Raw genomic sequence first — 27,834 nt, forward strand, 5'->3', positions numbered from 1 at the left:
ACTCTGTGCTGACAGCTCAGAGCCTGGAGCCTGTTTCGGATCCTGTGTTTCCCTTTCTGTCCTTCCCCTGCTTGCACTGTCTCTCCCAAAAAAATGAATGTTAAATTTTTTTTTTTTTAAAAGTCAGAGTTTGGTTAGTGTTGCTGAGCTGTTGGGGGAAAGGAGGAGGGATGGGAAATAAGTTTAAGCTAGAACCTGAATGAAAAGGAGCCAGATACACACAGCTCTGGAGGCTGAATGTGCAGATAAGGCCGGTGAAGCTGGTGAATGACTGACTCAGAGAGGAGGCAGAAATCACTTCACAGGACTAGAAATGGGGTCCCTATGCTCTTAAGATCTCAATTCCATTTACTTGGTGAAGGATTTGTGGCCAGATCATGGGCTTGGGAGAGACTGGACCCTGGGTTTAGGTACCTCAGTCCTCGGCAATATAGGTAAATAGTCCCTGGCCTTGCTTCTTCTTGTTTGTTCTGTTAATACACTGAACTACATCTCATTGCTTTTCAAAATGTCAAGGCACCCCAGCCAGGTTTTGGGGACAGCCTGAACTTACCAGGCTCTGACTACATCCATCTTCTGTAACTGTCACAACCACCCCAATGAGAAAGGTGTGACATTTAGCGCCACTTTGAAGATGAGGGAAGTGCACCCTGGAGGGGTTTACCGTCTGTGGTTACAGAAGTTGAAGACATGAAAACTAGCATTTGGACTCAGGGAAGAAGTCGAACTGGATTAATTTTCTTATCCTGGATACTGGAGACCACCAACCCCTGGTAACCAGTCGGCAGTGTTGACGGAGTGCTCCATTCTTCTCCTTTCTCTGTACATCCCCAACAGCAAGTCTCAAGTCCATTTCCACTCCTGTCTCTTTGACCTCCTGCGCTGGTAGGTCCACACTGAAACCCACAATGGCTACTAGCTGCTTTCAGACTTCCTCTGCAACTTTGCCTCTTGTTGTTCTTCCTCTATCAGGTTAGGTTCCAGCCATTGTCTCTCTTGCACATCCTTCAATAACTGCTCAAACTGTAAAATTGCTACGTCCCTTCTATTACCTGTCACACTTAACAAATGCTAACATTTATTGACCACATCTAACTACCACTGTTCTAGGTGCTTCCTGTATCTTTACTCATTTAATGGGCTACCTTTATTATCTCCATTTTATAGGCCAGTTTTTTTTAAGTTGATTCATTTATTATTTCTGAGAGAGAGAAAGCAATCACAAGCAGGGGATGGGCAGACAGAGACAAAGAATCCAAAGCAGGCTCCAGGCTCTGAGCTGCCGGCACAGAGCCCGATGTGGGACTCGAACTCACAAACTGCGAGATCATGCCTTGAGCTGAAGTCGGACGCTTAACCGACTGAGCCCCCCAGGCGCCACGAGGCGAGGAGAGAGGTTTTAAGAGTTCATCGGTATGGGGCGCCTGGGTGGCTCAGTTGGTTAAGCAACTGACTTCAGCTCAGGTCATGATCTCATGGTTGGTGGGTTCGAGCCTCACATCGGGCTCTGTGCTGACAGCTCAGAGCTTGGAGCCTTCTTCAGATTCTGTGTCTCCCTCCCTCTCTGTCCCTCCCCTGCTCTCAAAATAAAAAATTTCCTACACCCCCAAATCCAGAGTGCATGGGGCATGGGTGTGGGTGTACTATCAGTAATTTGCCATGTTCTAAAAGTCCATGAAGTGGGCATTATCATTTCCCATTTTACACCTGTTGAACCTGAGGCAGAGAAATTTAAACTGTGAAGCAAGATCTGAAAACAGTTTTTAGCTCACATGGAGTGGGAAGAGCAGGGCCTTGGATTTATTCTTGGAAGGGGTAAGGAGGCAGGGTGTCTAAAGTAGAGGTTTGTATCAAAATTTGGGGTATAGGCAAGATCCAAGGCTTGAAATATTTGCAAGCCAAGGACTTACTTGGCCTTCACGGGCCTTAGGACAGAGGTTTCCAAGGCACCTCTGCATCGGAGTTTCTGGTCTCCATGGGTTCTTGAGGAACTTGCACACTAGAGAACACTAGGTAACTTCTGGTCAAACTGAAAGCAGAGGACTGACTGATAGGTCTGCATCCCATTACCTGGGAATTTGGATTGGCAATTACAAAGAAAACCAACAGGAGTCCTCTTAAGCCTTTTTCTTTAGAGCAAATAAACAGCAAGAGACTGGGCCTCCCTGGGCTTGATTACAAGGCACCTTCTGTTTTAAGTAAGCTCTACGCCCAATGTGGGGCTTGAACTCACAACCCCAAGATTGAGTCACATGCTGTACAGACTGGAGACAGCCAAGACACCCCTGTTAAGGTACCTTCTAACATCAGAACAGATCAGGTCAACCAAGTTTTTTAGGTGTAGGAAGCTATGGTCTTCATGGGCTTCACTTAGATCACTTTGTTGCAGTAACTTTGTGGTAGGTTATGGGATCCTGTCTTGGGACACGTCAAGGGTGAGGACGTTTTACTTCCTGACAGGCAGGGAGCAGAGGTGCCCCCTGCTGTAGCCTATCTACAAGGCAGTAGTGGTATTCTTCCTGCCAGCCTCCACTGCCTTAGCCCTCCAAAGACCCAGCACAGAATATCTCCTCAAATACCCAATATCCAAGTGGTGGTGGTAGCCATGCCTTTACCTGGTCCTGGCTCAGTGGGCCAGACAGCTCTGAGAAGTTCTCCACCTGCTAAAGAAGATTCACAACTGCTTGGGTGAAATGGTCCTTGAGGCCTGTCCCAACTAGCTGGGACCAGGAGGCTTCCACTACTGGGACTCTCACAATACAGGAACCCATAGTCTGTCAGGGTGCTGTAACAATACCAGACTGGGTGGTTTATAAACTCAGTTCTGGAGGCTGAAGTCTGAGTTCAGGGTACCAGCTCGGTTTAGCTATGGTGAAAGCCCTCTTCTTGTATCCTCACATGGCTGAGAACAGAAGAGGGAAGGCACCACCCTTTATGACCGCACCTAATCTTAACCACCCAAGGGCCTCAACTCGAAATACCATCATATTGGGGAGGGGAGAATTTTAACATAGGACTTTTGAGGGAACACACAGAGTTCATTAACACTCTGCATAAATGAGGGAATAAGGCCGTTCATGATGTTCTGGAACCTACAATCTGGTGGTACTTGGCTTTCTATCAGCCAGGTGGAAGCCACAGACTCACTGGAATCAGGACTGAGGAATGAAGACGAGCTAAGGTACAAAAGCAGACCAGACTGGGGTACCTGGGTGGCTCAGTGGGTTAGGCATCAACTCTGGATTTTGGCTCAGGTTATGATCTCCAGATTCATGAGTTTGAGCCCCGTGTCCGCCTCTTCGCTGACAGCAGAGCCTGCTTGGGATTCTCGCCCTCTCTGCCCACCCCTGTGCTCTCAAAATAAACTTTCAACATTTCAAAGAAACCGGAAATGCTGTTTATGCCAATGTGTAAATCCCATCTGATGCTTTAATTCTCAGAACAATCCTGTGATGGCACCCACCTGATGCTCAGAGAAACTAGGGAGATGCAAACCCAAGCAGTCTGATTCCCAAGCTGACAGTATTCAAAACAATGGGAAGAGGTCATCTCAGGGACCCACCCCCACACTTCATGTATATATATCCCAACCAAACTCAGAGACTCTTTTGGCAACCACTGCTTACCCCCCAACTAAATTCCTTCCTGAAAGCCTCCCCTCTTGATCTCCTATTTTAAGTTTGAAAACTAGGTTGAACAAAGAAAAAGCACTATCAGTATTCACATTTCAACTTTTTAATCAGCTCCGTGAAAGACATCCTAAATGCTAAGTGAAACACAACAGAGTATTTTTTCTTCCAGTATTAAAGAAAAGGACATTCACAAGTTCTAAGAAACTTCTGTGTATCAGGGTGGTGACCTTGAATAAAAACAAAAAAACCCCAAATCACCTCTAATCATGTTCTTGCAGCTGCATTTAGAAATTGCTTCCTAATCACGATAAACATTTATACAGGTTTTTTAAATGTTCCTAAATGCACATCATTTGAAAAAAAAAAAAGTGACCAAACATTTTTTGCCATAGCCCGTAATCCTGAGAGCCCAAACTAAAAAACTGGTAAAAAGAAAAATACTCAGACTCTACAAATGTCCCAGGACTTGTCTTTAAATGGGAGGAAAAACTTTAAAAGACATATGGAACTTTCTAAAAGGTCTTTGTAACAAGCTACCTTGGGAGCTCAATTCAAAAATAGAAGTTGATGTACTAAACAGATTTTTCAGTGCAGCTCCAAAAATCTTTATAAATACAGCCATTTGGAAGGATGATCCTGGATCAGAAGTTTTATTCCTTGTGTATCTGAGAACAGCAAGAAGGGGGAGAATTGTAATGTTGGGAAGGCACAGGCAAACATGCTCACCTCCCAGGGTTGACAAGGAGTGCTGAAGGCTGGACAACAGCAATACCGCTTCATCTCCTCCATGCCCAGCAAGTGTAGATTATAGGGGAGACAAGTTTTTAGACACGCCCCACCCCCAGCAGACTAGCCCTGACAAGGCACCTGAGAACAAAGAGGCCTAGGAATGGTGTCAGGTGGGACCGGTGAAGAATGTGCAGGCAGAAGGGGAGTGAATGAACAAGACAGGGCTGGTGGACAGAGGTCTGCTCAGTGGCAACATATAAGCCTCACCTACATTAGGTGCACATGCCTCATCTCAGTTGTCATAATTGTCTCTGTAATTTCCTCCTGAGTAGCGGTCATAACCGCCCTGGCTTCTGGGAAAAAACACACGTCAGCATTAACAAGAATGTATTATATACACCTTGATATTAACAATCATACTTATTTACATATCCTGTCATTTTTGACGTATTATAACATACGCTTCAGTGTGTAAAATGGGATATATTCAAGCACATGAATACTGTACAGAAATCACATAATTACGCGTAGGATACTTACAGCATAAATGCAATATACACAACTAACAAATGATACGTGTTATGTACATTATGTCTACGCCATCTTACAATTAATGCGCTATACGGAACCCAGAACGTGTTAAATTTCATATTTATACTTTCATTGCATTTTGTAGAAACAAATGCTAGTAACATTAAAATGGGCACGTATGAACTCCCAGGCAGCTGAGCTCTTAAGAAGGAAGCAGCGCCACCATAGTACCCCAGTCCCTTGGCTACCCACCTGCCACCATAGTCTCTGGACCTTCCATATCCATATCCATATCCATACCCATATCCTCCAGGTCGACTGTCGTATCTGCCACTCCCATAGCCCTGGTCCCCACCACCTACAGCAGATCAAGAAAAAGTTAAAAGGCAGTTGTCCAGACAAAGGTCACTAACAAGTGGCTCCCTCCCATACCCAAACTTACCACTGCACCTACCTCTAGAGTAGCCGCGACCACGCCCATGGGCCCCAAAGGCACCCCCTCTAGCTCCCCTGGCCGACTTGCCCGCGTGATCCACACGGATCTGGCGACCATCCAGAGACTAGGTGTGGGGAGACACAAGGAGGATGGATTGGTGGTCAGACAGGACAGTGGTAAGGGAAGAATGGGTAGGGCAGGTGGGCAAAAGAGCCCAGAAACTCCTGCTGGGCACCAGGTTCTGGGTGCCATGTTCCAGAACAAGCTCCTTTGACCACAATGGCTTTATCAGGAGCTATAGAACCCCACAAAATGACCTGAATCCACCGTGTTCCCCCTGCTACTACTTACATCTTGACTGAACTCAGGCCGAGTTCTCCTCCCCACTCCTATAAGCTGCCCCACTATTAGGGCTAGACAGACACCTCTCTTGGTTTGAGACTTCAGAGTCCATCCCAGAAGACTCACGAGGTCCTCTCCGGGCCAGGCCCGCAGGTCTGCAGACTCTACTACCTAAGCCCAGGGCAGGTCAACCATCCACAGGTGGCTTCTCGGCCTCATGCAGGACCAGTCGTCGCCTCCCAGGCAGCCCGGCTCTGTCTGCCGCTGCCCTCCACCCCCTAGAACAGAAGGCAGTCATGCTCCTGTGAGTGGGCACTGCGGGGTTTGGTGGCCGCGCTGCCCCTAGCAGACACAGAAGGAAAAACAGAAAGAATGCTGGAAGTGGCAGATGGGGGCAGGGCCCCTATGCAGGCAGGAGGCCTCACCTCTCCATTCATGGCTCTCATGGCATCTGAGGCATGCTCTGGGTTGGTGAAGGTGATGAAACCAAAACCCCGGGATCGCTGAGTCTCCCGGTCTTTAACAACGACCACTGGGGGAAAGGAGAGAGAATGTGGGTAAAAAGAAATGAAAGCGACAAAAGACCATCGGGTAGACAATGAACATCTCCCACCAATCCTCAATTGAAAACTATGGAATTCCTGTAAAACTACACCTTAGGCCTAGCAACAGGAAAAGCAAAAATGTAAAAGCCTAGGGTCCTGATTTTTCTTATATTTCTTGAAATGCAAGGCTCCCAAGACTTTCACAAATACCCCACTCATCACGCATCTGGCTCATGTCTCACCTTCAGAAATAGGACCGAAGCTGCTGAAGTGGTCTTCCAGAGCCTGCTCATCGGTGTTGAAATTGAGCCCTCCCACGAAAAGCTTCCCTTCTTCAGAAGACATGGCAGTCAATTCGGGTACTACGGGGAATATGAAAAAAAGGTGGGAGAAACCGTGGACATGGGAAGAAAAAAGCTGAAAATAAAAAAGAACGGGGAAAAAAAAGGGGGCAATAAAAAGTAGACAGTAAACAAGAGGCAACTAAAGAGAGAACACGAGCAGAAAAGGCGGGAATCCGCGGTATTGGACCAGGCAAGCGGCCATTTGCGGCCCGCCTTCGCGCATGCCCAGACCACCCTCCACCACCACGCCCGTCATTTTGTCCCGTTGCGCAGGCCCACAACATCCCCGCGTTCCCTCAGTGCCCGGAGAACAAGATGGCGCCGGTCACGTGGGGGAAGAGGAGCCCACAAACTTGACTGTCGCGCGGCCACTGCCGCCACAGACGTCGCCAACCCCTCCCAGCATTCCTCGCACTCGGATATAGCACACCAGCCTCCCACCAACAGCAAAGTTTCACTCCTGAGCACGGGACCCGCCCACTCGGGAGAAGCCCAAGCCTACGTGTCAGAAGCCGCTGCTCTCCCCACTGGTGCACCTCGCTCCTAGCCGGCACAGCAAACATCAGTGAGGCGAGGAGCAGCTAGCCCGCAAGACATGCACTGCTTACCTGCAAGTTAAGCAAAACGACCACAAGAACAGCTACCGCCGCTGAGAAGAGAGACTGGGAAGTCTGCCGCGCGGGAAGACGCTTGATAAAGCCTACGTAGCGAGTACGTCACGGAACGTCCCCCGCGCGCACGAGCGTGCATGTTCATTGGCTGAAGCCAGCAAGGGCGGTGCGAAGGGTAAGGGGGCGTGGAAAGGGGTGGGAGGAAGGTACGGCAGAGCAAACGGACCAATATCCTCAGCACGCTTCCGGGCTTGGAGGCAAGCTTCCTGTAATTGATGCGCCCTGCGGTCCACATCCCTTCACTGGCCCAGCGGTCTCCATCCCTTTTGCGCTCGGACCTTTCGCTTATACCCCTTTCCGTCCGTGACATCACCCTCGCTATCCTTGACCTGATTTTCCCCCTTGGTTCCGACGTGTCCCTCGCCATCTCAATCGTCTTCCTGAAGGGCCCTGACGACATAATTACCATCTTCAGATAACTTCCTTCACCTCTCAGTCCTCTGATATACCTGAAGGGCCCGATGTTTCATCCCTCACTGTCCCTGCCGTTCTAACCCTTCACAGTCCTTAACGTCAGACCCTGCGATTTCTCAGTGTCTAATCCTGATCCCTATTTTTACTTCTTTGTACCCAACAGCTAGCTGCCTGTCGTGGGATCCTTTTTCCTGGCGTCATTACTTCTCATTTCTGACTTGAGCCCTCCTCCTTATCTGACAGATTCCTGAAGCCAGTCTCTTGATTTCCCTGCCAGTAGACTGCCTGCGATACCTTCTACAAAACAGGATGCTCCAATCTTAAGAGGGAATAAATCCCAATCCACAGAACCATTTTTGCTATCACTCAGTGTTCCCGAGCCCTTGATCCACAGAAAGGACTTTCACAGTACACAGTGGAATTATCTAAAGCAGAGGCTGAGCTCACTGCTCATGTTTTGGTCTTTTCCAGCCTTCAGGGTGTCTGAGCTCTGCATCAAGGAGGACCGGGTTAGTCTGCTCTCAGAAACTAAATTTCTTATCCATAGAATGAACCCCTTCTGAGGGTCAGCCCTCCCAACACAGACTAGATTTGTTAACTTTCAGATTACGGTATGGTACACATCCACAAAATGGACTTGTCTGGCTTTTGCCATATCCAGACCTCCTATGCCCGGGATGGATATGAATAGATTTCACATTGTCCACATATATAATGGCCTTAGATAGCCCTCAGAGAATCTGAGCCCCCATGAAAAAAGAAGTACTTGTTTGCCTTTCAAAGTGTCTGATCTCTGATCATATTCTTACAGTTCATGACACATCCTCCTTGTTGTTCCATGCAAACCCCTCATTTTATTTATTCTTTTAATCCTGCACCCAACTGTTGTTCTCTTCCTCCCACAAGTAATCATTTTATTGGACTTAAAGTGTATATTTTTCAACTTCTCTTTCCTGATAAAAGTATTGAAAGCTATAGGTTTCTCTTATTAACTGATTTTGCTGTGTGCTACAATTTTTTTTTCGGGTAGTGTTATATTATTTAGCTGTAAATATTTCTTTTTTAACATTTTATTTATTTATATTTTTAAGTAAGCTTTATGCCCAACGTGGGGCTTGAACTCTCAATGCCAAGATCAAGAGTTTCATGCTCTACTGACTGAGCCAGCCAGGTGCCCCTAGTTGTATTTTTTTTTTTTTTGAGAGAAAGAGGTGTGGGCACGAGGGGGGGGTGGGGAGGGGCAGAGGGAGAGAGAGAATCTTAAGCAATCTCCATGCCCAGTTCAGAGCCCAACAAGGGTTCCATCTCACAACTGTGAGATCATGACATGATGAGCTGAAATCCAGACTCAGATGCTTAACTGACTAAGCCACTCCGGAGCCCCTGTAAACATTTCTAAGGTTTCTTTATGATTTCTTCTTTCATCCAAGGGTTATTTAATAATGTTTGTTTCCAAAACTGGGGGCTTTTTTTTTTTTTTTAGCTTTTTGATGTTTCTAACTTTATTGTATTATGGTCAGAGATAATGCTTAATATTGATACTTTTGAACTCATTGAACTTTTCTTTGTGCCCTATCGTGGTCTATTTTTGTAATTGTTAAGTATAAGCATAAAAGGAGTCTTCTCCATTTGTTAAGTGGTGGGTTATACAGGAATGTGTTTTTATAGGGGCACCTGGGTGGCTCAGTCGGTTGAGCATCCGACTTCAGCTCAGGTCATGATCTCAAGCCCCATATCGGGCTCACAGCCTGCTTCAGATCCTCTGTCCCCTTCTCTCTGCCCCTTCCCTGCTTGGGCTCTCCCAAAAATAAATGAATATTTTAAAAAAATAAAGAAAAGGAATATGTTTTATATATATGTAATGATTATATATCGAGCTTAAAAATGTATTGTTCAGCACTCCTTAGGAGTATATGTGTTTATGGTAGACGTATCTTCCTTGTCAACCAGTCTATGTCCTTCTCTTTTGTGATCTTAAATTGTATTGTTAGCTATTGGGATGGTTATCCCAGCTTTCTTTGGGTTATTAGTCTGCCGTATCCTTTCTTCATCCTTTCATTTTCAACATTTCTTAATCTTTGTGTATGTTGTTGGACCTTTTTTTTTTTTTAATCCAATGAGTGTCTGTGTTCTAAATATTTGTGTTATTGCTATTATATTAAAACTTCTGACATCCCATTTCATATTCTCCATTTACAGTATTTTTCTGTTCCTTTTTTCCTATCATACTCATACCTAATATTTTCTTTGGGTCCTTTTTATTTATTTTTTTTTTTAAATTTTTTTTTTTCAACGTTTATTTATTTTTGGGACAGAGAGAGACAGAGCATGAACGGGGGAGGGGCAGAGAGAGAGGGAGACACAGAATCGGAAACAGGCTCCAGGCTCTGAGCCATCAGCCCAGAGCCTGACGCGGGGCTCGAACTCACGGACCGCGAGATCGTGACCTGGCTGAAGTCGGACGCTTAACCGACTGCGCCACCCAGGCGCCCCTGGGTCCTTTTTATATCACTTGTTCTGGTTTTATTTTTTCTTTTAAAAAATTTAAAAAATTTGAGAGAGAGAGAGAGAGAGCGAGCGCATGAGCAGAGGAGGGGCAGAGAGAGATGGAAACACAGAATCCGAAGCAGGTTCCAGGCTCTGAGCTGTCAGCACAGAGCTGGACATGGGGCTTGAACCCATGAACCCAGAGATCATGACCTGAGCCTAAGGTCGAATGCTTAACCAACTGAGCCCCCCAGGCGCCCCACTTGTTCTGGTTTTATATTCTAATATTGTCTCTTATTTATTGTACTTAAAATTCTTCATGTCTGTCCCAGTACTTCTGCTTCAGATATTATATGTCATCCAGTATGGCAGCCAGCCTCTAATATAGCCCCCAGTGATCCCTGCCTGATGGTATTCACATCCTGTGTAGTTCCCTCCAATGTTGTACCAGGGTTGGTCTGAGTGACCAAGAAAATACAGCAGAAGTGATGGTATGTCATTTCTGAGGTTAGGTTATAATAGCCACTACAGTTCTGTCTTGGTCGTGGTCTCTTGCCTGCTTGTTGGGCCCACGTGTTGTGAGGAGCTGCATGGAGAAGCTCAGGTGGTGAAAGACCGAAGCCCCCAGCCAACAGCCTTGTGAGTGGGCTACATTGGAAGTGGGTCATTCAGCCATGTCACGCATTTGGCTGACTGCAGTTTGGGCTGACAATTTGACTGAAGCCTCAGATGAGACCCTGAGTCAAAACCACCCAGCTGAGTGGCTCCCAGATTCCGGACACTCAGAAAATGAGAAAATAAATGTTTGTTTTAAGCTGTGAAGTTTTGGGGGTAATTTGTTATATGTCAATGGCTAACAAATACATCCAGTTTATTGTTCTCTGGAGGCAGTTATGCTACCCTGGTGTCTAGTTGCTTTGGTGGTGAGCTCGCGTTCTCCTGATGTAAGTGGCTGTTCTGGCATATACAGCATATTGAGGGAAGGCTGACGGCCAGATTCAACTCTGCTCAGTCACCTGGAGTGAGTCAAGTGGTGTCCCTTCTAGCACACCACTTGACAATTCCTCTGAGAGGTTTCATCTTTAAACCCCAAGAGGAGCCCATCTCCCTAGGTGTCACCACCAGCCCTGGTGTCTGAAGGGGGGCGGGTGGAGGGGTGATTGCCTCTGGCTGCTCATTTCTTCCCCTCAACAGGGTTCTTGCTGCCCTGATGGTAGCTCCCCAGTCAACTGTAAGTGGTTTGGATGATGTCTGCAACGAGGGGCATATAAGAGCCTTCCCAACACAATATGGGGGAGAGGTAAGAGCCAGAATTTAAACCTATCCCATATTTGCTGCCTGCAGCCATCGCCACTCAAAACATAGTCCATTTAGAGACAGCCTTCCATTTTCCCATAGGTCTTCATAGCTGTGCTGTGGTTTCTGGAACTCATGTTTCCCTCTAGTTACTCCAGGGTTGCTTTCAGGCAAGGGAGTCAGTGGCTTGTGCTGTTTGCCACCTTGGCAGGGACGAGAAACCCCAAGTGTCCTCAGGGACTAATAGAGGTTTCTGCCCTTCAGGGTATCCGAGCTTCCTATTCACAGAAAGGACCCCTCTGACCCTCAGAGGTCCCAAGCTGCTATACACAAAATTGACTTGTCTGACCCCTCAAATATCTGAGCTCATTACTCACAGAATGCACCCAAAGGGTATCAGCTGGTGACTGACAAAGGGGACATTTCAGGTCCTCAGAGGGCCAGATGCTCAATCTTGGATAGCCCTTGGATGGCATATGTCTGAGCACCTTATCTGCACTTGGGAGTACCCTAGACACAGAATGGTCTTGTCCTGTTTTACTGGTGCCTGAGCCCTCATCAGAGTAATGGTCAGCTTCCCCTCCAAATACTGGGTCATGATGGGAACCTTTTAAGGGTGATCTCCAGCTTTATATGGCATTCTTGAGGGAGACAGATGAGAGAATGGCTGCCCCAATGCCTCTCATCTCAGCCTAGTGCAGCAACTTCTGGCCAGGACCTGAAGGAACCCAGTTGCCTAACCCATCATTTGCCATGTCCTTTGGGGAGGACAGCAACTGGCCTACAGAACAATCCACCTTCTGAGAAAGTAAGTGGGGAAAAGGGCCTTCTTTTGATCATTATCTTCTCAAATAAGTGGGTGACTTCTTTTAGGGCCTGAGTTTTATCAGTGCTTGATTTGTGTGCCAACAGAAGTGGGAGAGAGAAAGCTGAGGAGTGGTTTCTATTGCTAACTTGTTAAGACAGGCCCTCGTGAGCTGGAAACCCAATTTAGGGCTTAGAGCCCGAGGCATGGCAAGGCCACAGTCCCTCAGGCTGGTCCCAAAGCAAGTGACAAGAATAGCCTCAGCCCCCTGCCCAGGACTGCCAGCAGTAAGACTCACAGGGGAGGGTCTGGATCCTAGAGATGGTGACATGTGGAATGGCAGAAGTGGCTGGCCCAACATTTCTAAGTAGCCTATACCATCCAGTCTGTGTGATGAGTCTTGCCCTTTTGGAGTCAGGAACTAACTCTCTCATCCCTCATTTGGGGCCTGTCCTGAAAACATACATTCACAGCCATAATCCAGTCGCTCCCAGGCAGACAGATGTACCACAAAACAGCCTCAGGCCATCTCCAGGCAGTCCTTGACCTGGGCTCTCCTTTGAGAACCAAGCCTCAGCACCCACTCTCCTGCCACTGGGGGAGCAGGAACCACCCTCCACCAAGTGAAGTTATTTTAGCTCCATCAGGTTAAGAGCCCCTGGGGACTCCATCTATAACAAAAACCAGGGAGAGGGCGGAGAAATACACAAGACCACAGCAATGTTCATGTGTGCAAAGTATAGTTGTTAAAAATGAAACAACATAAATTGAGAAAAGAGGCCGTGGCCTCCACGGGGCAGTGCCAAAGCATAGTCCCATACTCTCAGACCTGGGGAGAGAGGACCCTGCACTCCAACAGGTCAAGGGCTGACAGGCAGGGAGGTGGCGTCTTATGTGTAGGCCCTCATGGCAAAGAACAGAGACCAGGTGGGGCTGATGGTAGGCTGCAAGCAACCTGATCAAGATGGGGCTGTGGCCTCGGCCCCCTCCTCTGAGTCCCACACCTCTGACTGCAGGTAATCAGCGAAGAGAGACTTGGCCCGGCGAAGGACACGCCCCAGGTGGTGTTTTCGCACGAGGCGGTCAAAGTGCATGGCCAGCTCATTGTAATCTAGCCCATTGCGCATGATGTGGTCGCGGTGCTCCAGCAGGATGGCGAGGCAGAGGAAGAGCATGAATGGGTTCCCCCGACCAAACTCCTGGGGTGGGGGCAGGCCCAGTGGGGGTGGGGGTGGCAGGGACTTCCCAGGTTCTTGTGGGGAGCCCAACTCTGGCATCAAGGGGGATCCTGCAGCCACATCACCAGCAGGAGAGGCCTCTTGGGTGGATGGTGGAGATGAGGAGGATGGGGAATCAGGGTGGGAAGAGGAGGAGAGCAGTGGGTCTGAGGAGTTCAATAAGGGCTCAGAGAGGGACTTAGAGCTGATAAGGGAAGCTGGGTGGGGCAGCTGGACCCGAGGGTCCCTCCTGGAGCCCGTGTTATCCCTGAGTTGCTGAAGGTCATCCAGACTGGCTTGTCTCAGGAGACGCCCCCCACCACCAGGCCCCTGGCTGGTCGTGACCAAGTGGTCAACAGCATCTTCAAAAGCACTGCTTCCTCCACCAGCAGGCCTCAGCATGTGCCTCTGTCGCATGGGCCTTCCCCTGTGGCCACTGAAGCCAGTGTCTGCCACTTGACTGGGGGGTCCGACGAGCTCTACTTCATGTTCAGGAGGATCGGGTGGCAGCGAACTCCAGGTGACCTCAAGCATGCGGAGGGCATCATCAAAGGCGAACTCACGCTTCAGTTCAAGCAACAACCAGCGGTAACAGAAGAACAGGTCATCAGCACCAGCTTCTTGTAGGTACTGATAAAAGTCAGGGTCAGCGTGTCGCAGCAGCAGCTTAAGGTGGGCGAACTTGGTGGCCATGGCTCGGCCATCAGGATGGAAGTTCGCGGCCAGGCGCTTCATGATGCCACAAAAGCAGACGAAGGCATGGCCTTCATGGTCCATGACGGCGAGGATGGGCGAGGCAAGGTCGCTCATGCCCTGGCAGTAGGACACCTGTGGGTGGGTAACGGCATAGGTGGTGAGCAAGTCGTGCAGTGCCCGCAGGTGCGGGCCATCCTCAGGCCCCGCATAGTAGGGGTGGGCCCGGTCCGTACGCAGCACATCCTTGAGGACTGTGCTGCGGATGAATTCCAAGTCCTCAGGGCTTGCTCGCTGTGCCCACTCGCTCTTGAGCTGTTCATACTCGCGACTCTTGCGTTTCATGTAGTCCATCCGCTCGCGGCCTGTCAGCCCATCTGGGTACACATTCAACAGGTACCGCCACACCACCTGGCCAGGGACAAAAGGGATAAGGCTGAGGTTCTACAAACAAGCCACCACATCCCAGTGTATATCCGATACCATCCACCCTGTGGCCTTGGGGCCTTTGTCTTCCATCAGAAAAGTCTGCCTTCCCACCTCTGCCTCTAGCCCTCCTGAAGGAGAGCTTGCTGCTCTGGAACATGTCCATGCCATCCCATGATGGCGTGGTCCGCTGCATGTGTCTCATGTGCTGTTCACGACTGCACGAGTGATGGATCTGATGAGTGACCGAGGCGGCTCACCTTTCGCAGGGAGGGTTCAACACCACCGTGATAGATCCGCAGGCGTAACTCCTCGGGGCGGGAGAGCTGGCCCTCGTGGTTCAGGTATGTGTGAAACTCAGCATCACTCAGGGGTGGCTTGAAGGGCTTGACATCTTCCCCATATGACCAGCTCAGCACCTGTTGGACCTTAGACAAGGTGCGGCCCACCTGTGAAGGAAGGAGGAGGAAAGGCCACCTGTCAGCTGGGCAGGTGCCAAACAGCATGCTCAGAGTCTGGGGCGCCAGCTACAGCTGGCCACAGGGGTCCCTGAAACCACCTGAGAGAGGATAGACTGCGTGAAGGGCAGGGCAGCTGTCGTCAGCGATGACCGTTTCTCAGCCAGCAGCACATCAGAACCAATGACATCCTTGGGGCTGATTATGTCCCAGTCTTCCAGCAGTGGGCCTAGGCACACAGAATGACACAATATGAGAATGGGGGTCAGAGTCCCAGACTGCAGGGCTGGGTTCCTCTCCTACTACAGCCAGGCTACCCACAGGGCAATGAATGACTCCCACCTTCTCTTCCCATGTCATCCAAATCAGGCGAAAATTAAACCATGAATAATTCTTTTGTGGTAACGGTCTCACAAAATGGCTGGGTAGACTCTAAACAATATTTTAATGTATGAAGTCATAGTTATTGAGCACTTACTGTGTGCCAGGCACTGTGACAAGGGCTTAAGTTTAATAGAAATAATAAGAACACTAGATAACATTACCAGTTCCATGGTGCTAAGTGCCAGGAAGTATTCTGAGCCCTTTGCAAATATTGACTCATTTAACATTCACATCCATAGTCTCTAAGTTAGGCACCATTATTATCATGATTCTTTCTATGAGGGAACAGGCACAATCAATAGAAGATAGTTACCCAAGGCCTCACAGCTAGTGAGTGAAAGAACTGAAATTTGAAGCCCAGGCCCAAAGCTCAAGAGCCCAAACTCTTTTTTTTTTAAATGCTTATTTATTTATTTTGAGAGAGAGCACGTGAGCAAGGGAGGGGGGTGGAGAGAGGGAGAGAGAGAGAGACAGAGAGACAGAGAATCCCAAGCAGGCTCTGCTCTGCCAGTGCAGAGCCTGTCATGGGGCTCGAACCCACAAACGTGAGATCATGACCTGAGCCAAAATCAAGAGTCAGACCCCTAACTAACTGAGCCACTCAGGTACCCCAAGAGCCCAAACTCTTTTTAAAACATGTTTAGTTATTTTTGAGAGGGAGAGTGAGTGAGCGAGCATGGGAGGAGGAGAGAGAGAGAGACAGGAAGACACAGAATCTGAAGCAGGCTCCAGGCTCTGAGCTCTCAGCACAGAGCTGGATGCAGGGCTCAAACTCACAAACTGCAAGATCATGACCTGGGCCCAAGGCAGACGTTTAACCAACTGAGCCACCGGGGTGCCCCCAAACTCTTAATCTTCTATTCACAGTAGCCTTCACCCCACAATCGGTAGAGATTACCATGATCATTCTCATTTTGTAGATGGTGACAAAAAAGGTTGGAATGGTAATTGGCCAAGACTTGACAGCCAGGAAACGGTACGGCTGGATCTGAATCTTGTTTACCGGACTCCAGAGCCCAGACAGATTTTAGAGAAAGTATTTGTGTCTTAGAGGAAATAGCGCTATACTGGCTCTCTCCAGTTTTGACCCTTGGAATATCAATAGAAATTTGTCTCTTTCCTCTCTTCTTTACTTCCCCTCACATCCTGTCTTCCTACCACAAATGTGATGTGGTGGCTGAAGTGGCAGTGGCCACATGAAGGGAAGTTTGAGAAACTTAAGAGATGTCAGCCCTGGAACCACAGAGCTGCTAAACTCACAACAGCAATGTCAAACTCTATAAACTCTACAATATGAAATCTTACAATACTTGATACAATATCAAACTCTACAATATGAAGCAAATCAACTTTGGTTTGTTTAAGCCATTGTAATTTGCAGGCAAATGCTGTCCCTAAGCAGCATGTCCATGGAGTCCACTGTGCCTTCTGCCACACAGCTGAGGGAGGAGCAAACTCGAGGCCCTATTTGGATGTCACTGCCTCTCCCTGGATGTCTCATAGAGCACTGAAAACCTAAGGGATCCAAAAAGAGAACCCAAGATCCACTTGCGACACGACCTCCTCCTCTGCTCCTCATGTGAATAGACAGTGTATCTGTTCATCTGCTTGAGCCAGAAACCTGAGAGACATCCCTGCAGCCTCCCACTCTCAACTCCCAGGGCCAAACTGTCACTAAGTCCTGTGGCTTCTGCCCGCAGAACATACTTAAATTCCACCTCTTCTCTCATCTTGGCTTTGTAGCCTGAACCACCACATCTCTCACCTGAAACTCCCTCTTTGTTCCTCTCCACTCTCTCCCAACAGCTGCCAGAGTGGTCTTTCCAAGGCATGAAAACACTTAACAGGTAAAATGATGAAGGTCAAATCAATGATCTGAAAGACCAAATATTAAAAAAAAAAAAGAAAGAAAAAGAAAAACAAGGGGCACCTGGGTGGCTCAGTCAGTTAAGCATCCGACTCTTGGTTTCAGTTTAGGTCATGATCTCATGGTTCGTGGGTTCGAGCCCCAGCATCGGGCTATGCGCTGGCAGCACAGAGCCTGCTTGGGATTCTCTCTCTGCCCCCCTCACTACCCCTTCTCTGTTCGTTCACTCTCTCTCTCAAAATAAATAAACATTTTTTTTTAATGTAAGACAAAACAGAAGAACCCCTTCAAGGTGCAGAGCTCGAGCTTGACGATTTGAGTAAAAAAAGTAGAGATACCTGGAGGACTAAGATGCAAATAGTTCTGTTCCTCAACTCTGGAAGCAAGAAGACAGTGGCCTGTGGCACCCATGGAGCGCTGAGAAGAAACGCTTGAGATGCATGGGCCCCCCACCCAGGCAAGACAGCACATATCAATCAAGGCCAAAGAAAGACATTTTTGGTCAGAGGAGTACATGTAACCTGTGCACCTTATTGGAGAATACGAAGTTCTCTAAGCAAATGACTACTGAATAACTTCAGGGGATCAAAGTGGGGGAAGGCAAAAGGGAGAGTAAATAGTGACAGGCCACAAGTTTTTAATATGTATAGTGAAACGTGAAATGACAAAGATACCACTGATGAGGGAAACAAAGGCAATAGAAAATGTAGCTTCAATTAAATCTCCTTACAGCTTGCAGCCCACTGATAGATATCTGAAACATGCAGGGTGACCCTGTCCAAGGAACTCATGGATGCCTTACTTCCTTCATGTTTTTGTCTAATTAAAGACTAAAAGTAACCTTATGTTAACAGCAGCTAGCCCCTCAAGGTCCTAAAAGCTTTACTTTCAAATTCCTTAGAGACTTACACTATCCCTAACTCCCATTAACTTAAAAGTGTATAGTCAGTCACTTCTCACAACCCCAGTGCAGCTCTTTCTGCCCATGGGTCCTGTCCCTGTGCTTTAGCAAAATCCCCTTTTTGCACTAAAGACGTCTCACGAATTTTTAGCCGTTCGCTCAAGAACCCCATCGCAATGATTGGGAGTTTGTAATATTAAGTGTTACATTAGGATTCCTGGACACAAGTGACCTACTATAAAGAAAATATAATGATAGCCTAGAATTTAAAAAGAAATTACTGGGGTGCCTAGGTGGCTCAGTTGGTTGAGTGTCTGACTTCAGCTCAGGTCATGATCTCATTCATGGTTCATGGGTTCGAGTCCGTGTCGGGCTCTGTGCTGACAGCTCAGAGCCTGGAGCCTGCTTCAAATTTTGTCTCCATCTCTCTGCCACTCCCCTGCTCGCACTCTGTCTCTCTCTCAAATATAAAATAAAACATAAAAAAAAATTATAAAAAGAAATTACTAACTAACTGAAACCCAGAGGTTAAAAGTTAGGGAAAAGAGGAAAAATAAGAATTAAAAGTGTCCCAAAGCTTCCATTTCAAGGGCCTGTGAGGGTGGGAGAGACTGGAGGGGAAAAGATTTCACTGTCAATTGTGTAAAAAAAAGCATAAATCCTGCTATGGGGTTTCTATGAGAGACATACCTAAAACTAAATGATAGAGGAAGGCTGAAAATTGAAGAAATCTAAAGGTATATGTGGTAAACACTAACAAACAGAAAGGAAGTGCAGCCATGTGAATGTCAGAAAAAGCACTGTTCAAGACCAAACATATTACAGGAAAAGAGAGAGATATCCTATATTGACCAAAAAAAGAAAGAAAGAACCCATTAATAGAATGAGCAAAGGATTTCTATGAGCACAAACTTATCCCGTGGTAAAGCCTGATCTGAACTGCCATGAGACTATATATAGTCTTTATGTAATCTACTAAGTGGGAATGCGCACACATTTCCCTGAAGAAGCATCCAAGTGTTTCATTATGAGGTGCTGTTCCAGGCTCTGCTTGTGGTATTACATAATATATGGTATGCGTACTACATTTTCTTATAAACTTGTCAAACTTCCCAAACCCTGAATTAATATACAAATTCTGTGCAATGCCAATCAGAAGCCTAACAGGGTTTTTCCTGGAATTGGATACAATTATTTTAAGGATCATATGAAAGAATTCACATTTTTTAAGAATAGTTAAGAAAAAGAAGAGCCAAGAAAAAGCACAGTGGGAGGATGGCAATGCTTGCCTTATCAAAATTAACCACAAAACCAATGTGATAAAAATATGGTGTTAGCACAGCAATATAAAAATGGAGCCAATTAGTAGAATGTGATAGAAAGCCCAGAAATAAATCCAAGTACACATGAGAATTCAGTGTATGATAAAAGTGTCATTTCAAATCAGTATAAAAAAGGTATATCTTTAATAAATGATACTGGCATAATTAACTGTTTATCTGGCATTTTTTAAGAGCTAAGTGTACTTACCGCAGAGTTCACAGAGTAGAGATTTATATGCAAAAAATGAAAATAATGAGCAGGGGCACCTGGGTGGCTCAGTTGGTTGCATGACTTCAGCTCAGATCATGATCTCACGATTCATAGGTTCAAGCCCTGCGTTGGGCTCTGTGCTAACAGCTCAGAGCCTAGAGCCTGCTTCATATTCTGTGTCTCCCTCTCTCTCTGCCCCTCCCCTGCTCGTGCTGTGTTTCTCTCTCTCTCAAAAATGAATAAACATTAAAAAAAATTTTAAAGAAAATAATAAGCATATAAGAATAAAATGTAGGAGAATATTTGTATAAGCTTGTGGATGGGGAAGATGTTCCAAAGAGGAGATACTCAGAAATCATACAGGTGTGTGTGTGCATATATATATCTCCACTGTTATTCAACATAGTGTTGGAAATCCTAGCCTCAGCAATCAGAAAACACAAAGAAATAAAAGGCATCCAAATCAGCAAGGAGGAAGTCAAACTTTCACTCTTCGCAGACAACGTGATACTCTATGTGGAAAACCCAAATGACTCCACCAAAAAACTGCTAGAGCTGATTCATGAATTCAGCAAAGTCGCAGGACATAAAATCAATGTACAGAAATTGGTTGCATTTCTATACACCAATAATGAAGCAGCAGAAAGAGAAATCAAGGAATCAATCCCATTTACAACTGCACCAAAAACCATGAAATACCCAAGAAGAACCTTAAACAAAGAGGTGAAAAATCTATACACTGAGAACTATAGAAAGCTTATGAAAGAAATTGAAGAAGACACAAAAAAATAGAAAAACATTCCATGTTCATGGATTGGAAAAACAAATATTGTTAAAATGTCAATACTACTCAAAGCAATATACATACTCAATGCAAACCCTATCAAAATAACACCAGCATTCTTCACAGAGCTAGAATAAACAATCCTAAAATTTCTAAGGAATCAGAAAAGACCCCCAAAAAACCAAAGCAATCCTGAAAAAGAAAACCAAAGCTGGAGGCATCACAATTCAAGACTCCAAATTATATTACCAAGCTGTAATCATCAAGACAGTACGGTACTGGCACAAAAACAGACACATAGATCACTGGAACCTAGAAATGGACCCACAAACGTATGGCCAACTAATCTTTGATAAAGCAGGAAAGAATATCCAGGAAAAAAGATAGTCTCTTGGGGGCACCTGCTGGCTCAGTTGGTTAAGCATCCCAGTTTGGCTCAGGTCACGATCTCACAGTTGGTGAGTCGGAGCCCCGCATCAGGTTCTGTGCTGATAGCTCAGAGCCTGGAACCTGCTTCGGATTCTGTGTCTCCCTTTCTCTCTGCTCCCTCTCAAAAATAAATAAAACATAAAAAAAAGAAAAGAGAAAAAGACAGTCTCTTCAGCAAATGGTGTTAGGAAAACTGGACAGCAGCAACATGCAGAAGAATGAACCTGGACCACTTTCTTACACCATACACAAAAATAAACTCAAAATGGATGAAAGACCTAAATGTAAGACAGGAAGCCATCAAAATCCTATAGAAAACAGGCAACAGCCCCTTTGACCTTGGCCGCAGCAACTTCTTACTTGACATGTGTCCAGAGTCAAGGGAAACAAAAGCAAAAATGAACTATTGGGATCTCATCAAGATAAAAAGCTTCTGCACAGCAAAGGGAACAATCAGCAAAACTAAAAGGCAACTGATGGAATGGGAGAAGATATTTGCAAACGACATCAGATAAAGGGTTAGTATCCAAAATCTATAAAGAATTTATCAAACTCAACACCCAAAAAACAAATAATCCAGTGAAGAAATGGGCAAAAGACATGAATAGACACTTTTCCAAAGAAGACATCCAGATGGGGGCGCTTGGGTGGCTCAGCTGGTTAAGCGTCAGACTTTGGCTTAGGTCATGATCTCATGGTTCACGGATTGAAGCCCCTGTCAGGCTCTGTGCTGACAGCTCGGAGCCTGGAACCTGCTTTGGATTCTGTGTCTCCCTCTCTCTCTGCCCCTCCCCTGCTGGTGCTGTGTCTCTCTCAGTCTCTCAAAGACAAAAAAACGTTAAAAAAAAAAAAGGATATCCAGATGGCTAACAGACACATGAAAAGATGCTCAACATCACTCATCATCAGGGAAATACAAATCAAAACCACAACGAGATACCACCTCACACCTGTCATAATGGCTAATATTAACAACTCAGTCAACAACAGATGTTGGCGAGGATGTGGAGAAAGGCTAACCCTTTTGCACTGCTGGTGGGAATGCAAACTGGTGCAACCACTCTGGAAAACAGTATGGAGGTTCCTCAAAAAATTAAAAATAGAACTACCCTATGACCCAGCAATGGCCCTACTAGGTATTTATCCAAAGGATATAGGAGTGCTGATTTGAAGGGGCACATGCACCCCAATGTTTATAGCAGTACTATTGACAAAGCCAAAGTATGGAAAGAGCCCAAATGTCCACTGACTGATAAATGGATAAAGAAGATGTGGTATGTGTGTATATATATGTATATATATACACATGTATATACATATACATACATATATGTATACACACACACACACACACAACGCACCTCAGTGATCAAAACGAATGAAATCTTGCCATTTGCAACAATGTGGATGGAACTAGAGTGTATTATGCTAAGCAAAATCAGTCAGAGAAAGATATCATATGAATTCACTCATATGTGGAATTTAAGAAACAAAACAGATGAACATAAGGGAAGGGAAGCAAAAATAAGATAAAAACAGAGAGGGACACAAACCTTAAGAGACTCTTAAATACAGAGAATAAACTGAGGGTTGCTGGATGGAAGGTGAATGGGGGGATGGACTAAAATGGGTGATGGGTATTCAGGAAGGCGCTTGTTGGGATGGGCACTGGGTGTTATATGTAAGTGATGAATCACCAAATTCTATTCCTGAAATCATTGTTACACTATATGTTAACTAACTTGTATTTAAATTAAAGATAAAAATAAATAAAAATAAAAGAAGTTCTTGTCTCTGGCTACCTTTTTCCATTTGTCTCTCTGCCCATCTCTGTCATTATCTTTCTCTCTGACTCTAGTTTTTTTCTCTCTCTCTCTCTGCCTCTCTTCTTTTCAAGGCTGCCAATCTTAACAAGCCCATAATTTCACAGAATCAAATGGTTAAGAACAAGGACTCTGGAGCTAGTTTAGCCACCACCTGGGTTCAAATCCTGCTCCTCCACTTACTGTCTGTGTGACATGTACAAGTCCTATCCCTTCTCTGAGCCTCATCTATAACATAGGGATAACCATCATGCCTACCCTGTAGGATTGTTTTGACAATCTAATGAATATTATGGGTGTAGAATGGTCCTAAGTGTTCGACACATGTTAGCTATTTGTGTTAGTATGACGTTAGTAATACCTTGGTCATCCCAAATGGGCATGTGAATTTTCTGAGGCTTCCACTCCACAACTTTTTATTAAAAAAATTTCAATCTACAATAAAGTTAGAAAGATGAATACATTGAACACCTATATGCCCTTCATCTAGCTCCCCTGTTCACATTTTTGCCACATTTGCTTCATCTCGCTCTCTCCATATAGATACCTGTTTTTTTTTGCTGAATTATTGACAGACATCATGACACTTTATCTCTTAATAGTTAACGGTGTTTTTACCAAGGACATTTTCCTTTGGCAGCCACGATACCATTACCATACCCAGGACATTTAATATTGATACAATATTAGCATCCAATATATGGTTTGTAATTAAGTTTTTGGGTCCCTGTCTTAATTTATCTGTGTGCTCCCAGGAACCAACACAGGCAAGAGTCAGGGAACAAATATAAGAAGAGATGAGGGGCGCCTGGGTGGCGCAGTCGGTTAAGCGTCCGACTTCAGCCAGGTCACGATCTCGCGGTCTGTGAGTTCGAGCCCCGCGTCGGGCTCTGGGCTGATGGCTCAGAGCCTGGAGCCTGTTTCCGATTCTGTGTCTCCCTCTCTCTCTGCCCCTCCCCCGTTCATGCTCTGTCTCTCTCTGTCCCAAAAATAAAATAAACGTTGAAAAAAAAAATTTAAAAAAAAAAAAAAAAAAAAAAAAAGAAGAGATGAAGTGGCTGAGAGATCAAGGCAATGATGAATGAGTGAGCAAGTGTGCAAACAAATGAGTATGAGTCAGGATGAATGAATAAATACAACCATCATTATTATAATCAGTATTGTTATATTTATGTGTTATTATAACGGAAACATACAATACTACACCTCTATTGTTATACTGCATTATATAATTATAACCTATATCACTAGGTTATATGTTATAACAGTAAATATAATATAATTATGGTTGTTAGAGGTAATATTTTTTGAGCTTTCACTACGCAACCATGCAGTGTTCCATGATTTTCCCTGTTTAATCCTCACGATGGCCCTAAGATACCATTTTTTCTACTTTACAGATAAAGAAATTGAGGCCTAGTGGCCAAATCAGCATTTGGACCTAATATACCTTGTTTCCAAGCCCACTGTGAGGGACTGTACTGTAAGGGGTGGAGTCATCCTTTAGGGAAAGGGTGGGTCCCAGAGCAGTGCCCCCAGGGTGCCAGATACTCACTGTCCTCAGTGGGCCGAATGTCTACACGCAGCTGCAGGTAAGGTTTGGAGGCTGTGGCGAAGGCTGTGCTGAGGTCCCAGTCAGACAGGAGTGAGAGGTAAGTTTCCTGCCCGAGCCGATCCCGGCCTAGGTAGCTGATGCCAAAGTTCTTCTTCCTGGATAGAGGAAGTATGGCAGCTCTCAAGTGCCCCAGTGCCCCAGAGGCCTCAGGGGCAGTTTCCACAAGATGCCAGGGAAGACCGAGACAATGCTGAACAACTATCAAGTGTTGGGTACTGTGCCAAAGACTGTGGGCAGCTTGAGATCAGATTGATTATCTCTACTTTGTTACACAAACCCAGAAGCAGATACACACCTGCTTGAATCTAGAGGGCACACTGAAAAAGAATATTGGTCCCCTCTAGGGAGGGTAACAGGGTAGTTCAGGGAAAGAGGTGGGAAGAAAGCAGCCTTTCTACTGCATAAAAAATAAAGCAATCTGTATGTTTATTTTTCACAACAAAAAATGTTTATGCAAAAAAGTCAAACAACAACTATGAACTTGTTCTTCACTTACACTTGTGCAACCATGCAATGAAGTATGTTGTGTGATAACTAAGGTAACCATGGACACAGCCTAAGTATTCAACACTTTTGTACTCTTTGAATTTGCTACCATGTGCACGTATTCCTCCAAAATAACAACCACAACAAAATAACCATCACATTACACCTGTCCCCAAGAGACACCACTTTTCATGTATCAGGTTGGCAAATTTTCCAATGTTTTCTAGTAACCAATGTTTTTGAGGAAAACAGGCATTTTATATGCTGCTGGTGAGATTGTAAATCAGTAAAAAAAAAAAACCTGTCTGGAGAGCATTTTGGAAACATCCATTGAATTTTTTTTAAATTTTTTTTTTCAACGTTTATTTATTTTTGGGACAGAGAGAGACAGAGCATGAACAGGGGAGAGGCAGAGAGAGAGGGAGACATAGAATCAGAAACAGGCTCCAGGCTCTGAGCCATCAGCCCAGAGCCGGACGCGAGGCTCGAACTCATGGACCGCGAGATCGTGACCTGGCTGAAGTCGGACGCTTAACCGACTGCGCCACCCAGGCACCCCCATCCATTGAATTTTTAAAAAGCATACACCCTTTAACCCAGAAATACTACTGCTAGGAATTTATCCTGAGTACATTTCCCCAAATATTCCCAGATAGGCAAAAGTGGCAGTTCACTGGGGGAGTGTTTGTAATAATAAAACAAACAAACAAAATCCCTACCAAACAACAACTTAAAAGCCAAACAACCACTGTTGAGGTGGGTGGCCTAATGGTTGGTCCCCCAGCATCCCATAACTCACCCGTTTAAGTCAAAGGCTCGGATGAGGATGTGCTGTAATACATCGAGCGAGGTGATCTGGGGGTCGACAGCGAAAGAGCGGAACTCGGGTGGTAAGAAGTTCTCACACTTCTGGGGAGAGAAGACACAGGGTAGGCCACCACAGTCTACATCATCACCACGATGAAGTGGAGTGAGGGATAGGAGGCAAGGTCATACAAGTTGGGGGAGGGGCAGATGGAGGCAGATGTTCTGCGCCATGGTGAGGGCTTTGGTTTTTGACTTGGAGGGTCCTGTGCAGAGGAAGGATGTGATCTGACTTAGGATTTAACAGGATCCTCTGGATGCTCTTGGAGGAACAGACTGTTGGAGGCAAGGGAGAAAGCAGCAGTCTAGTGAGGACGAGGCTACTGCAATAGTCCAGACACCCAATCCTTCTTTTTTAAAAAATGTTTATTTATTTTTGAGAGAGAGGGGTGGGCAGAAAGAGACGGGTGCAGAGGATCCGAAGCGGGCTCTGTGCTGACGGCAGACAGCCCAATGAGGGGCTCGAACTCGCGAACCACGAGATCATGACCTGAGCCGAAGTTGGATGCTTAACCGACTGAGCCACCCAGGCGCCCCCACCCAATCCTTCTTCTGTGTCCCCCCAATGGTTGTCAGGATCACCATGTCCAGTCTGGCCTCCATTAAATCAATACTCCATGCTGCACCAATTTGGCACATCTATCGACAATACTCCCCTGCTTAAATCTCTTCAAAGGCAATCTGAGGGTCCCCAGAAGGCGGGTCTATAGGACCTTAGCCAGCCTCTCTTCAGACAGTTTTTTTGAACTTTACACTCTGGTACTACCAAATGGCTGGAAGTTACTTTGAATACATCCTGGCTCCAGGACTTTGCTTGTGCTGATTCCCCTATCTGGAAAGTCCTTCCTGCTTTCTTCAACTGGCTCACTCACAGCTCAGGTATCAACTCTTCTGAATTCCCAAACCTCTACCTTAGAGCTTCCTGTGTTACCCTGAGGTGATCTGTTTACTTCTTTCCAGAATCTACCTTCTTCTCATCAACACCAATGCCACCACCCTAGTCCCAGCCACTATCACCACTTGCTGGAACTATCGCAACAGCTTTCTTAGAATACATGCCAGAGGCCCTTCATAATCTGCCCCTCTTTTAATTCTTTGCTTTACCCGCCTACCCACTCTTGACCTTGCCCTCTCGCTCCAGAAATATGGGAACCTAAGGGAACATACCAAGCTCATCCCCACCTCCCAGCCTTTGCCCTTGCTGTTCTCTCTGCTTCCATTCTTCCTCCGGTATGCACATAGCTGATTCCTTTTTTATTTGGGTCTCTGCTTCTTCAATATCTCTGTAGGGACTTCCCGGTACAACCTCGGCTAAAGTAACTCCCTAGTTCGGAGGCTTTTTCGTTATTTCCTCATGGCGTTCACCAGTGTCCAAAGCATCTCATTTATTTAGCTGTTTGTCTTACCGACAAGCGTGTCAGCTCATCCAGGGTGGGGACACGCAAGAAAAGTGTAGTCTTAACACATGTTAACTGACTTCAGCACCTCCTTTTCAGACACCAGCAGCTCCCCCTCATTCCTCAGGGCCTCACTTCTTAACTATTAGGGCCCCTCCCCCAGCCCTAGAGCCCCTCCCCTCTACCCATAATCTCCACCCATCCATTTCTGAGGCCCCTACCCCTCCATTTTCTCAGGCCCTGCCCAGCACTCCCAGGTCCTGCCTCCCCCCCGCCCCACCCCCGTCCCCACCACTGTCATTCCGCCCTCAAGCCTCGCCCCTCAGGTAACACCCCAGATCTCGGGTCCCGCCCTCCAACCTAGGGCAGTCACCGCCTTCCCCTCCTGTGGACACCCCAGTCGGGCTGGCCGACCAGCTGTCAGCCTCACCTTGACTCGGACCCGTACCACCTCTCGCTCCTCCTCCTCAGCCGCCGCCGCCTGGGCTCCCCCACCAGGTGGGGGCGCTCCAGAGCCGACCAAGTCCGAGGATCCTGAGGCCGACGCCATCCCGCCGCCACCCGTCTCAGGGCGACGGTTGACCGTTGCCCCCTACTTTCGTGAACACTCTAGAGTGCAAGCGCCCGCGGCCCCACCTTGTGCCTGAGCGCAGGCGCAGAGGGCGCCGTGCGACCCTGCCCCCCTCACTGCCCCTCCCACCTGGCACACGGTGGAGACGGCCTCT

General features: G+C 46.5%; 2 protein-coding genes across 10 annotated transcripts; both read right to left on the bottom strand.

Annotated features, from left to right (window-relative positions):
* Positions 1-3,719: 3,719 nt before the first annotated feature.
* RBM3 (RNA binding motif protein 3) lies at positions 3,720-7,298 on the bottom strand. Of its 8 annotated transcripts, none has more exons than XM_047844842.1 (7): positions 7,168-7,298; positions 6,458-6,577; positions 6,096-6,202; positions 5,347-5,452; positions 5,145-5,250; positions 4,633-4,711; positions 3,720-3,859 (listed from the first exon to the last, which is right to left on the bottom strand). In XM_047844842.1, the coding sequence occupies exons 2-6, from the start codon at positions 6,558-6,560 to the stop codon at positions 4,654-4,656; spliced, it is 480 nt and encodes a 159-aa protein (XP_047700798.1). In that variant the 5' UTR covers positions 6,561-6,577; positions 7,168-7,298; the 3' UTR covers positions 3,720-3,859; positions 4,633-4,653. The 8 variants fall into 8 exon arrangements, with proteins under 8 accessions (XP_047700798.1, XP_047700796.1, XP_047700797.1 ...); XM_047844840.1 differs by having other exon boundaries at positions 3,720-4,297; XM_047844841.1 differs by having other exon boundaries at positions 4,629-4,711.
* A 5,657-nt stretch (positions 7,299-12,955) lies between these two features.
* TBC1D25 (TBC1 domain family member 25) lies at positions 12,956-27,763 on the bottom strand. Of its 2 annotated transcripts, XM_047844664.1 has the most exons (6): positions 27,540-27,763; positions 25,648-25,757; positions 24,303-24,457; positions 15,128-15,255; positions 14,829-15,017; positions 12,956-14,553 (listed from the first exon to the last, which is right to left on the bottom strand). In XM_047844664.1, the coding sequence occupies exons 1-6, from the start codon at positions 27,657-27,659 to the stop codon at positions 13,192-13,194; spliced, it is 2,064 nt and encodes a 687-aa protein (XP_047700620.1). In that variant the 5' UTR covers positions 27,660-27,763; the 3' UTR covers positions 12,956-13,191. The 2 variants fall into 2 exon arrangements, with proteins under 2 accessions (XP_047700620.1, XP_047700621.1); XM_047844665.1 differs by lacking the exons at positions 24,303-24,457; positions 25,648-25,757; positions 27,540-27,763 and adding an exon at positions 17,176-17,356.
* Positions 27,764-27,834: the final 71 nt, after the last annotated feature.

The sequence above is a fragment of the Prionailurus viverrinus genome, chromosome X (assembly GCF_022837055.1).
Source record: "Prionailurus viverrinus isolate Anna chromosome X, UM_Priviv_1.0, whole genome shotgun sequence".
NCBI classification, from domain to species: domain Eukaryota; kingdom Metazoa; phylum Chordata; class Mammalia; order Carnivora; family Felidae; genus Prionailurus; species Prionailurus viverrinus.

Excerpts from the sequence above, each read along its gene's own strand:
- RBM3 (XM_047844838.1), bottom strand. The coding sequence starts at position 6,560 with ATGTCTTCTGAAGAAGGGAAGCTTTTCGTGGGAGGGCTCAATTTCAAC. Across the intron at positions 5,251-5,346 it reads TGGTCGCGGCTACTCTAGAG|GTGGTGGGGACCAGGGCTAT; the intron begins GTAGGTGCAGTG and ends GATCTGCTGTAG. Across the intron at positions 4,715-5,144 it reads TCCAGAGACTATGGTGGCAG|AAGCCAGGGCGGTTATGACC; the intron begins GTGGGTAGCCAA and ends GTTTTTTCCCAG.
- TBC1D25 (XM_047844664.1), bottom strand. The coding sequence starts at position 27,659 with ATGGCGTCGGCCTCAGGATCCTCGGACTTGGTCGGCTCTGGAGCGCCC. Across the intron at positions 15,256-24,302 it reads CATTCGGCCCACTGAGGACA|GCCCACTGCTGGAAGACTGG; the intron begins GTGAGTATCTGG and ends CTGTGTGCCTAG. Across the intron at positions 14,554-14,828 it reads TTGAACCCTCCCTGCGAAAG|GTGGTGTGGCGGTACCTGTT; the intron begins GTGAGCCGCCTC and ends GTCCCTGGCCAG.